Source organism: Bos indicus, chromosome 5, assembly GCF_029378745.1.
Source record: "Bos indicus isolate NIAB-ARS_2022 breed Sahiwal x Tharparkar chromosome 5, NIAB-ARS_B.indTharparkar_mat_pri_1.0, whole genome shotgun sequence".
Classification (NCBI taxonomy): Eukaryota; Metazoa; Chordata; class Mammalia; order Artiodactyla; family Bovidae; genus Bos; species Bos indicus.
This window is the reverse complement of record NC_091764.1, coordinates 33,524,405-33,536,985: the sequence shown is the minus strand read 5'-3', so window position 1 is coordinate 33,536,985 and position 12,581 is coordinate 33,524,405. Positions and strand designations below refer to the sequence as shown.

Sequence of the window (12,581 nt, the reverse complement as noted above, 5' to 3'; positions counted from 1 at the left end):
TTACATGTTCATCGTCATAATCTGCCAACTTCTTTTTCCCCAAAAATCCATTTGTCAGGAATTTCTGACTTTCAGCATCTTCATTAGTAAACTGACTGAACATACATACAAAGGAAAAGAAGACAGTAGAAACAGCTAGTGAATGCTCCGATTTGTATTAATGTTTCCGGTGATCTAAGTCACTGAATCAGGGGAGGAAAACAAGGCATTAAAGCTTTTATTTTTCTCTTCTCCTCTTCATACTAGTGTTCCTTCCAGAAAAAAGGACTGAGCCCTATTTATGAGTATACTTTGGGAGGGAGGGGGAAAGCTCTGAAGGAAGAAAATATTTTTTAGTTGAAATCTTTTTAAAGCCACATTTTTCCTCCCACATTGACTATGCAAAAAATAGAATAATTAGAGCTAATTCCCTTTCTCTCCCAAAGAAAGGGGACAGAGCAGTGACTGCGTTTTCTCAACTGTTAATACACCATGACCACAGGATCTTATTAATTCAATAAGTATTTATTAAGTGCTTTGGCACTGTGATCTCATCTCTCTTCGTGCTAAACTGTCCTCATAAGGGAAACTTCCATGTCTGATATGAAGCAACTATGGCTCAGAAGAGTAAGACAGCATGTCCAGCCCCACCAGATCCCGAATCTAGGGTCTCCTACAGCACCATGCAACCCTAGACGGAGCCCTTAGCTGGCATTTTCCTCTTTTTTGATTCCACATTTGATACGCATATCTCTTGCTGGAAAGGAGTTCAAGGGTAGCTCTGTGCTGTGTTTGGTTGTGTGCAAGAATGTGTATCTTAATTACTCTGAAAATGTACTTGGTTGTGTTAGACAATTAATGAATGAAACTAAGAAAACCTTTTAAAGAAACCCAATGAATTAGCAGAAGAGTTGAGAGGGCTGTAAGATGCAGGATTAAAGAGCAGGACTTTAAGACATCACTGTCCACACAGAGCAGGTGGCTCAGTCAGTAAAGAATCTGCCTGGAATGCAGGAGATGTGGGTTCAACCCTGGGTCGGGAAGATCCCCTGGAAAAGGGCGTGGCAACTTCTGTATTCTTGTTGGGAGAATCCCAAGGACTGAGCAGCCTGGCAGGCTATAGTCCGTAGGGTCACAAAGAGTCAGATATGACTGAAGAGACTGAGCAAGCACAAATCCACTAAACACTGTGATAGTGGTCTACTTGGTCCAGGCTGGAAGCTGCACATCCCACGACAGCACTGGTTGGCAACTGAAGCTGTGTGCCAGAGATATGAAGGATATGAGGATATGAAGATTTGAGGATATGAAGCTAGTACCAGTCACGTTTCTGAACGTTTGACTAATAAGTTCAGCTGCCACCACTGCATTTTGATACTGGAAAATGTCACAGAGGCTTTTGATTATAGGAAATGTTCAAATATGCATGCTTTTTAAAAGTGCTTCATTATTAGATAAATTACAACTTTTAAGGCATTTCTTGCATGAGAGGGTAAGGTAAAATGATTGGAGTGTTTTTTTAAATAACCCTTAGAAATAAAAAAGGTAAAATAATTATTATAGATCTGTGCAAATTATCTCTTAGAAGTTAAGCCTGAAAATATCTTATGAGAAAGAGGGACAATAAGGCTACTTTTTGAGAACAGAGAACAATATAAAGTGCAGATAGAACTAGACAGATCACGAAGACAAAATCACAAAGTTTCATGTGCTTTTCTAAAACCCAGGAAGTGGCTTTTCTTCAACCATGTGGTGTACAAGTTAGGAATATTCCCTGTCATTTTTCTCCTATCTCTTGAAGGAAGAATAAGGCCCTCAGAGGCTATCTTCCTCCATCTCTGTACTCCTTCCTCCCTTTTGTGCTTTATTTTAATAGTCTGTAGTTAATATACTTGCTATGTGGAGACTGGTACATAATGTTCATAGCTGGAAACGGAAAAGATAAGATGAAACAGAGCCCCAAATGGGCCTAATGATAATAAAAACAAAGGTTTCATCTAGATTTAAACTCTGGAATATCCAACATTCTATTTTTAACCTCAATCAATAAGCTAGAATCCTTTAGCCCATGAGTAATTTTAAAGTTTTAAATGTAAAAGTAAATAGACTTTCTCTTTTGAGGCATTTGCATGTTCTTATTTTGACATGAGATGAATTGTAGTCATAAAACATGTCAAGATTGTATAAAATATATGAGAAATGTCCCCAGAATCTTCAGTGATTTAATATCAAGCCCAGCATATATTGAAAACATAAGTATAATGAATCCAAATAAATGTATTATGTTGAATTTCCCCCAAAATTTACATTTAAGAGATCAAACCAAACATAAATAAACCCATCTTTTAAAAATGATCATAAAATTGCAAAATAATGACCCAGTAGAGACAGGACTTACAAGCTAAGTCCTTGTAAGTATTCCAGAACACACTGTCTGAAGCTGACAAAAGCATTCTTGCTCTTTTCATGCTGGCTTTCAGAGGACCAAATCTAATGACTCTGTAGGACTCTTCTTAGGACCCTGTCCCTTTCAGCTCTGGCACTTCCACAGAGCTCATATCTGTATGCACCTTTCTCAGAAACAAAAGAGCCCTTGGATTTGATCAATTTCCTGAGTAACAAAGTGCAGGGGAAAAAACAACAGTTCACTGAGTATCATCTATCTCAAAGGCACTCATTTAATCCTCAGCAAAGTAGGTGTTGGTTTGCCATTTTGCATTTTCCACTGAAGCTCAAAGAAGATAAATACCTTCTCCCAAGTCAGATGACTCCTCTGCTGATTCCAAAGCCCTGGTTCTACCATGCTGTGCCTCCTCAAGAGTAAGTCAGAAAGAGAAAGACAAATATTGTATACGAACATACATATACATACATATGGAATCTGGGCTTCCCATGTGGTACTAGTGGTAAAGAACCCACCTCTCAATGCAGGAGACACAGGAGAACTGGGTTTGATCCCTGGGTCGTGAGGATCCCCTGGAGGAGGGCACAGCAACCCATTCCAGTATTCCTGCCTGGAGAATCCCATGAACAGAGGAGCCTGGTGGGCTATAGTCCATAGGGTCACAAAGAGTCAGACACGACTGAAGTGACTTAGTATGCACACACATATGGAATTTAGAAAGATAATACTGATAAGCCTACTTGTTAGAGAACAAAGGAGACACAGACATAAAGAACAGAGTTTTGGACACAGTGCGGGAAGGAGAGTGTGAGATGAACGGAGAGAGTATCACTGAAACCTATATATTACCATATATAAAATAGACGGCCAGTGGGAATTTGCTGTATGACACAGGGAACACAAAGCCGGTGTTCTGTGACAACCCAGAGGGATGGGATGGGGAGGGAGGTGGGAAGGGTTTCAAGAGGGAGGGGACATATGTATACCCAGGGCTGATTCATATTGATGTATGGCAGAAACAACCATGATATTGTAAAGTACCTTCTAATTAAAAAATTTTAAATATATTATGCTGAAAAAAAAGAGTCACCCAACCTACAAAGAGTCGTGTTGACATCTCCATGGCCTCTCTTATCCAACAACACTAATGTTTACTGGGCTGGCTTCCTGGAGGAAGAACAGTGCTTCCTCCTGACACCCTTCCTGGGTGTTATGAATGCAATAAGACATCCTGATTTGAGGATAATATTCTCTACTCCAGACCTAGATTTAATAAAAAATTCACTTCTGAATATCTTAAATCATGAATAATTGGTGTTACGTAATATTTTATAAGAAGTTACTAAACTTATTAAATAACAGTTGTGCAGCTACTCTGTTCCAGGCATCATGAACATCTGGGTAGGGAGAAGGTGCACAGAGCAGGTGATCACTTCTAACTGGGGGATGGCTTCATAGGAGACCTGATATTGAGCTGAGTCTTGAAGAAAGAGTGCAGCCAGTAGAGAAAAAGGGGGAAGGTGAGTGGGTAATATTTAAATCAGGGCATTCCAGGCAGACAGAGCAGAGTGAATGAAGGAACAAGAGTTTTAAGTGGCTCAACAAGGCTAGAAGACAGCACATAAACAGGGAACAGGGCAAGGGATGAAGAGGAGAGCTAGGTGAGGGCTAGATCATGAAAGGCCTCATATGCCAAGCAATGTGTAGTATAATCTTTCTCTCATAGCTACTGAGGAAGCACTGAAAGGGTTTACCTTAGGATAGGACATGAGTCCATTTGAAATTGTAAAATATTACTTTTGCAAGGAATGTGGAGGTCTAGTTGGAAGGGAGTAAATTGTAAGATGGGGACTAATCAGGGCTGTTCTAGTGGATGAGTGACAGATGATGAGGAACAAAAGCAAGATGGCAATAGAATGGATATAGACAAGTGGGTGGACTTGAAACATTAATGAGGTAGAAGCAGCTGGATATAGTCAAACATTGTACATGCAGTTCGGCAGAAGGGATGAGTCAAAGTTGATACCAAAGGCCCTTTGATTGAGTTGCTGAATGATGCTGATGACTTTCACCAAGATGAAATTGCTAGAAGAAGGGAAAATTTTGAAGAGGATGACAAGAGTTCAATATTAGACACTCACAAGTGTAACTGAATCAAGGAGGCAATTCAGACACATGAGTCATCCAGTAGAGATGTGTAGTAAACAGTTGGATATGATAATCTGAAATCCAGTTGAGAAGTTTAACAGGCTGAAATGTGCCATATGTTCAGTGGGTGAAGCCATGATGGCTGTGAATAAGCTGTCTCAAAGGACACTTTTAGCCAGAGAAGAATCTCAGCAGAACTCTGGAGATGTAGAAACACTTAACAGAGCAGTCAGAAGAAGAGGAACCTGAGAGAATAACCCCAAAGGTAAGAGAAGTGGTGTGTTAATTATAATTTAAATTATTATATATTATTAATAGGAACAAGAACACTGTAACTGCAACTTTAAAGTAATCATACAAAGGACTGACATACAATAATGATATACCAATGTATACTTCAGGATCAGAGAGTTGATGTGTTAACATCAAGATCATTGTTAGCTCTCAAATAGGTAATAAATTCAGTTCTTCCCAACAAAAGTTTTGTTTTCCATGTCCATAAACCTCTCATTTTTCCATGGAGCCTGATCATTTTAACCCCATACCTGCTCATTGCTGCCTTTTCTAAATTTCCCATCCCGGTGTAGCTATCTTGAATACTTTCTCCACTGATGCTCTCATCATCAGGCTCGATGTTGACATTGCTCAGTTCCATGGGATCCATTTGAGTTGTCAGCGCTTTCTTGTCCACACACAAGCTCCTTCAGTGTAAACAAGATACTGTACCTTCAGCTTGAGGCTCTTCTACTTGGTGTTATTATGTTCAGAACACTCTGTTCTGCAAACAGAACACAGAATAAATCTTTATAAATTTCTTTAAATTAGATCAATAAGTCCAAACCACCTACTTGTGTGTGTTCTCTGTAAAAACATGAAAAGTAAATAAATTCCTGAAAAATTCACAAAGTATGTCTCCAAAGTTTCCATTACCCAATACAAAAAAAAAAAAAAAAAGAAAGAAAGAAAGTGAAAGAGAAAAAGGAAAATTCTTAATAAATTGCCAAATTAGCTGGTATTTATAGAATGTTTTTTCAGTGGCAGGGGCTTTAATAGTCACTGTAGGAAGAAAAAAATAAATCTTAAGACATGGTAGCAGTCTTCAAGAAACTTTAGGTATTTGTTAGCAAATTGTATTACTTAAATGGGTGACAGTGGTAACCTATTGATAAAGAAAGATCTGCCAAGGTAGAATCTACCAGTGTCTCCACCAACAGTAACACAGAAAATGACTGTGTTAATTTTTCTTTAATCTGTTAATCGGGCATGAAAGAATTAACCATCAAAATACTTAATAACAGGCAACACAAGGTAGTGTCAGGCTCAGGGAGCCCCTTTTCAGGCACTTGGGTCATGAAACCAAAGTTAAGAACAGTAACAAAAGTAAGTACAAGTTTATCTTTGAATCAGCCTCAGTCACCATCTATGCAAAGTTGAAATGCATTTTAACAAGAAAGGGATCGAGCTTTTAGGCTTTGCTCTGCCTTTAATTCACTGGATCTCAGCACATTTAACTTTTTTTAACCTCATTTTCCTCAATTAAGTGAAAAGGGGTGGACTGCTACTTTGCAAAAAAATTGCTACAAATCCATTAATGTTAATATTCTGAAATTTAATTTTTACCATTAGTTTCATTCAATTCTTATTGAATCAATATATTGGGCAAAATACTATCACTCTTGGAAGGTGTGGTTCTGAAACATACACTACCATTTGGTAAGGAAATCCTGAGCAGAGAAACTAACATAAAAATTGCTCCAGTATGCTCAACATCACTCATTATCAGAGAAATGCAAATCAAAACCACTATGAGGTACCATTTCACACCAGTCAGAATGGCTGCGATCCAAAAGTCTACAAATAATAAATGCTGGAGAGGGTGTGGAGAAAAGGGAACCCTCTTACACTGTTGGTGGGAATGCAAACTAGTACAGCCACTATGGAGAACAGTGTGGAGATTCCTTAAAAAACTGGAAATAGAACTGCCTTATGATCCAGCAATCCCACTGCTAGTCATACACACTGAGGAAACCAGAAGGGAAAGAGACACGTGTACCCCAGTGTTCATCGCAGCACTGTTTATAATAGCCAGGACATGGAAGCAACCTAGATGTCCATCAGCAGATGAATGGATAAGAAAGCTGTGGTACATATACATAATGGAGTATTACTCAGCCATTAAAAAGAATACATTTGAATCAGTTCTAATGAGGTGGATGAAACTGGAGCCTATTATACAGAGTGAAGTAAGCCAGAAGGAAAAACATCAATACAGTATACTAACGCATATATATGGAATTTAGAAAGATGGTAACAATAACCCTGTGTACAAGACAGCAAAAGAGACACTGATGTATAGAACAGTCTTATGGACTCTGTGGGAGAGGGAGAGGGTGGGAAGATTTGGGAGAATGACATTGAAACATGTAAAATATCATGTAAGAAACGAGTTGCCAGTCCAGGTTCGATGCACGATACTGGATGCTTGGGGCTAGTGCACTGGGACGACCCAGAGGGATGGTATGGGGAGGGAGGAGGGAGGAGGGTTCAGGATGGGGAACACATGTATACCTGTGGCGGATTCATTTTGATATTTGGCAAAACTAATACAATTATGTAAAGTTTAAAAATAAAATCAATCAATGCAAAAAAAAAAAAAAAATTGCTCCAGTATGCATGGAATCCATAAATTTCCTGGCAAGTAAGAAACAGGTACACGATAATGACTCCATAAATCCAGTGCTGCAGCAGCCCATCTGTGGAGGACAACCCTTGATTAAGACGATTTCATACTCCAAATCACAAAAGTTGCAAATTACATACGGAAACTGAAACTCACTAGGAGAATCAGTGGGCACAAGAAGTAATAATTCACACCTGAGTGACTGACTACAAATTGCAAAGTAATTTAAAACGGACTTTATGATAAAAGAAAAAATAAAATGGACTATAAAATTAGTATAATAAAAAGTAATAATAGATTTGAAATAAGAAATAACATCGACAGATTATGAACACAATAGAAGATCAGACTGGTTTGAGAAAAAGGCAAAAAGAATTCTAAAAATAAAATATATAATCAAATTAAAAAAAAAAAAAACTCAGCTGGAGGGAGAGTAATGAAACTGGAAGATAGATAGGTGGAAATCACTCAAATTATACCACAAAGAAAGAAAGAAAAATATGAAGTTAAGAGACATGGGGAAGAAAAACAGAGGTAAAAAGTTAAACATGTCTGAATAGTTATTCTAATATGAAAGAATTGTGAGATGAGAGACAAAAAGGACAAAGAATTGTTGAGAACTCAAGGAAGAGAGGAGTTCTCAGGATTCAAAAACACCACACAGTACTTCCAGCAGGAGGAAGAAAAATGAATATTTTCATTAATAAAAGGTAGTGTAAGTGTATAACATCAAAGATAAAGAGGGAAATCTTAGAAGCACCAGAGAGAAGCATACAATTAAAAAAAGTAGAAACTTGTATTAACTGAGTACACACTTGTCTCAACATCCCACAGTATCCCAGAGTATCGGTTTCACTTCCCAATAGCAATCACTAATGACAGCTGCTGTTTTTACTTCTTCATTTACAGTTAGTCATTCTAAACTATTCACTAAAACCTCGATGACTTGGTTTATCAACTCTAAACTGACACTTAGGAAAGATAAGGAAATTAACATACTTCTTTCTATACTCCTAATTGCTTCCTCCACACTCCTAATTGTTTCAGCTCATGAAATACTTCTACAATGTTGAGATTCATGATAATGTCATCTATTCTGTAAAACAAATCTCTCATAATTTACCTAAAAAATCAGCATTTACAACATTGCTGTGCTATAATTTACAACATTCAGTTCAGTTCAGTCTCTCAGTCGTGTCCGACTCTTTGTGACCCCATGAATTGCAGCACGCCAGGCCTCCCTGTCCATCACCATCTCCCGGAGTTCACTTAAACTCAAGTCCATTGAGTAGGTGATGCCATCCAGCCATCTCATCCTCTGTCGTCCCCTTCTCCTCCTGCTCCCAATCCCTCCCAGCATCATAGTCTTTTCCAATGAGTCAACTCTTCACATGAGGTGGCCAAAGTACTGGAGTTTCAGCCTTAGCATCATTCCTTCCAAAGAACACCCAGGACTGATCTCCTTTAGGATGGACCGGTTGGATCTCCTTGCAGTCCAAGGGACTCTCAAGAGTCTTCCCCAACACCACAGTCCAAAAGCATCAATTCTTCAGCATTCAGCTTTCTTCACAGTCCAACTCTCACATCCATACATGACCACTGGAAAAACCATAGCCTTGACTAGACGGACCTTTGTTGGCAACACGCAGCAGTGGCCATAGGACTGGAAAAGGTCAGTTTTCATTCCAATCCCAAAGAAAGGCAATGCCAAAGAATTTACAACATTACAATTGTGTAAATAGTATGCCCAAAGAACCAAGTGGTATATTTGACTACATAATAAAGGCAATATAATCCTATACTACTAAAACTTTCACTTCCCAGGTGGCGCTAGTGGGGAAGAACCTGCCTGCCAGTGCAGGGGACATAAGAGACATAGGTTCAATCCGTGGATTGGGAAGATCCCCTGGAGAAGAGCGTGGCAACCCACTCTAGTATTCTTGCCTGGAGAATCCCATGCACAGAGGAGCCTGGTGGCCTACAATCCATGGGGTCGCAAAGAGTCAGACACGACTAAAACGACTTAGCAGGCATGCACTAGAATTTTGGAAGCAAATTATCCACACTCTTTTACTTTCTGAAGGGCTTCCTCCTCCCTCTTCTGGGTCTTATTCAGCTGCCCGTGTTTCTTGAATACCAAGCTATCTCCTTTCTTCAATTCATTTTGCATTGTGCTGAAATACTCCCTTGAATAACTTTTTCTCACAATAGGTCCAGAAATAGAATTTCTGAGCTGTTTCATGTTGGAAAATGTCTTTACTTTATTCTCAAACTTTTTTGATTGTTTGCATTCTAGATTCAAAATCATTTTCCTTTACAAGGCTGAAAACCTTTGTCTCTTGACTTCCAGCTTCCTCTGATGAATCAGATTTTCATCTCTTTGGTTTTTTTTTTTTTTCCCTTCTGAACGGTTTTAGAATTTTCCTCCTTAACAAAATCTGAAATTTCTCCAGGATGTAACTAGATACGAGTCGTTTTAAAAATTCATCTTAATCCACACGTGAAGAGCCCATTCACTTAAGAGACTTGTATCTTTCTTCTGATAAAAATGTTTTACCATTTTAAAATGTTTCCCTTCCTTTGAAACTTGTATTAGTCATGTACTGGCCCTCTTTATCTCTATTGCCAAGATTTTCTCTTTATTTCCCATTTTGCTACTCGATGTTCAGGGATAGTTCCTCAATTTCCAGAAAAACAGATTTGATTTTCAGCTGTGTAACACTGTGATATAATAATACATATACATTTGGTCTTCCTTCTCATTTCTGGCACAAAGCTCCAAATGTAATTATATAACTAATATTTCGGTTTTGTACCCAGTTCCTGAAACAGTTCTGGAATGATAAAGATGTTTTTGTTGTTGTTGTTGTTATTCATACCAAGACCCTTTTAACCACACCTGAGTTTATGATAATGAAGTGGCTTTTGTAAAGCCCTTGGGATGGAGGCTGGTTGCCAGGGGAACCAACCAATTGATTAGAGAGCTGGAACTTCCAACCCTACTTCCAATCAACTGAGAGAGGACAGAGGGTATGGGCTGAGTCAATCACATATGGCCAATTATTTAGCCATGTCTAGATATGGATGGAGGAGCCTAGTAGGCTGCAGTCCATGGGGTTGCGAAGAGTCGGACAGGACTGAGTGACTTCACTTTCACTTTTCACTTTCATGCATTGGAGAAGGAAATGGCAGCCCACTCCAGTGTTCTTGCCTGGAGAATCCCAGGGACGGGAGCCTGGTGGGCTGCCGTCTATGGGGTAGCACAGAGTTGGACACGACTGAAGCGACTTAGCAGTAGCAGCAGTAGCAGATATTAAACACCCTAACTGAAGGGGTTTGAAGAGCTTCTGGAGTGGTTATCATACAGAGGTGCTGGGAGAGTGGTCCACAAGGAGAGGGCATGAAAGTTCTGAGTCCCTTTCCTCGTACTTTGTCCTGTGCATCTCTGCCATCTGGCAGTCCCTGATTATATCCTTTTCTAATAAACCAATAATCTAGTAAGCAAACTGTCTTCCTGAGTTCTGTGAGTGATTCTAGAAAATGATTAAATCTGATTTATAGCTGACTGGTCACAAGTACAGGAGGTCTGAACTTGCCATTGCATCTGAAGTTGAGGCAGTCTTGTAGGACTGAGCCCTTAATATGTGGGATCTGATGCTAATTCCAGGAAACAGTGCCAGAATTGACTAACTTGCAGGACTCCCTGCTGGTGTGGGAGAATTGGCTGGTATGGGAAAAACTCATACTTTTGGTACCAGAAGAAAGTATTGGGGGTAGAGTAGAAAACCATTGTTTACTTTTAAGCTATACCCGTTTTCTTTTTCAACCTGCCAGCTAATTATTTTTCACAATCATGTTTTTAATTTCTGATCATTTGTTTATTCTCTTCTTTTTCCATACCATCTCTTTTGTTCGTTTTATAGATGCAGTATTTACACAAATCTTTCTAAGACTATTGATTTCAAGTTTCCAAAAGCTCTTGTTGTTCCCTAAATTATGTATTTTTTCCTGGAGTTATTCTGTTTGTTCATCTTGGCTCTTCTCTTCCATTTGCCTGGCTTTCCTGAAATTCTTAATGATCCTAGGTTGTCTGTTCATATTTATGAGTGAAGAGTATGTTGGTTAACTTAGAAAGCTAGTACTTGGGGTTTCTCTGAAATCTTACAGGCTCATTCCACTGACGGATTGCTCCCTTGTAGGTATCCTGTAAGAATCTGCCTGCAAATGCAGGAGTTGCAGATTTGATCTCTGAGTGAAGAAGATCCCCTGGAGAAGGGGATGCCTGGGAAATCTCTTGGACAGAGGAGCCTGGCAGGCTGCATTCCACAGGGTTGCAAGAGTTGGACATGACTTAGTGACCAAACAGCAAACAACAGGTCTGGGTAAGTGGCGTCTATGCAGTCAGTCTGTCTGCAGAGCAACTCCAGGACTCCACTCCCAGACATAGCTGGTGCTGTAGACAAGGTTCCTCAGGGAGCAAAACACAATGATGTATATTCCTCTTGGTGGAGCTTCCATTTGTGCTTGTTATCTCTCTTTGCCTGCTGTGGAGGTCTTAATATTTATTATAAAGTCCATTCTTAGGCTCTCTTTACAGACTAGATTGCAGCCTTATTTTTTGACCAAAAGAGGCAACCCAAACAGATGAAGAGTCCAAATCAAAGTTCCTTGGTGAACACTTGGTCATTGGTTGCTCGTGAATCGTGCCTCCTCTTTGTGTATATAGACTTAACTTGGAACTCCTACTGGACTGCCTCTGGAAAAAGCCCAATTACCTGGTTTACTCTGGTTCCTTTTCTCTTTCACAGGTTTTCCACCCCTATCTGCTTCCTGGCTTGTAGGAATTCTTAAAACTTCCATTTGTTGCTGATCAGTTCAGTTCAGTCACTCAGTCATGTCTGACTCTCTGCAACCCCATGTACTGCATCACTCCAGGCTTCCCCGTCCATCACCAACTCCCGGGGCTTTCTCAAACTCATGTCCATCGAGTCGGTGATGCCATCCAACCATCTCATCCTCTGTCATCCCCTTCTCCTCCTGCCTTCAATCTTTCCCAGCATTAGGGTCTTTTCAAATGAGTCAGTTCTTCGCATCAGGTGGCCAATGCGGAGTTTCAGTTTCAGCATCAGTCCTTCCAATGAATATTCAGGACTGATTTCCTTTAGGATTAACTGGCTTGATCTCCTTGCAGTCCAAGAGATTCTCAAGAGTCTTCTCCAACACCACAGTTCAAAAACATCAATTCTTCAGCACTCAGCTTTCTGTATAGTTCAACTCTCACATCCATACATGACTACTGGAAAAACCATAGCTTTGATTAGACAAACCTTTGTTGGCAAAGTAATGTCTCTGCTTTTTAATATGCTGTCT

At 39.6% G+C, this 12,581-nt stretch overlaps 1 protein-coding gene across 2 annotated transcripts in view; it reads right to left on the bottom strand.

Moving 5' to 3' along the window:
• Positions 1–12,581, bottom strand: part of SLC38A4 (solute carrier family 38 member 4) — an 85,535-nt gene that overhangs the window by 31,335 nt on the left and 41,619 nt on the right. For both annotated transcript variants that reach the window (XM_019960738.2, XM_019960736.2), the window contains exons 2-3: positions 5,077–5,309; positions 5–95 (exon numbers count right to left, since the gene is read on the bottom strand). In XM_019960738.2, coding sequence (XP_019816297.2) covers positions 5–95; positions 5,077–5,195 — 210 coding nt within the window. In that variant the 5' untranslated portion in view covers positions 5,196–5,309. The remainder of the gene's footprint in view (positions 1–4; positions 96–5,076; positions 5,310–12,581) is intronic.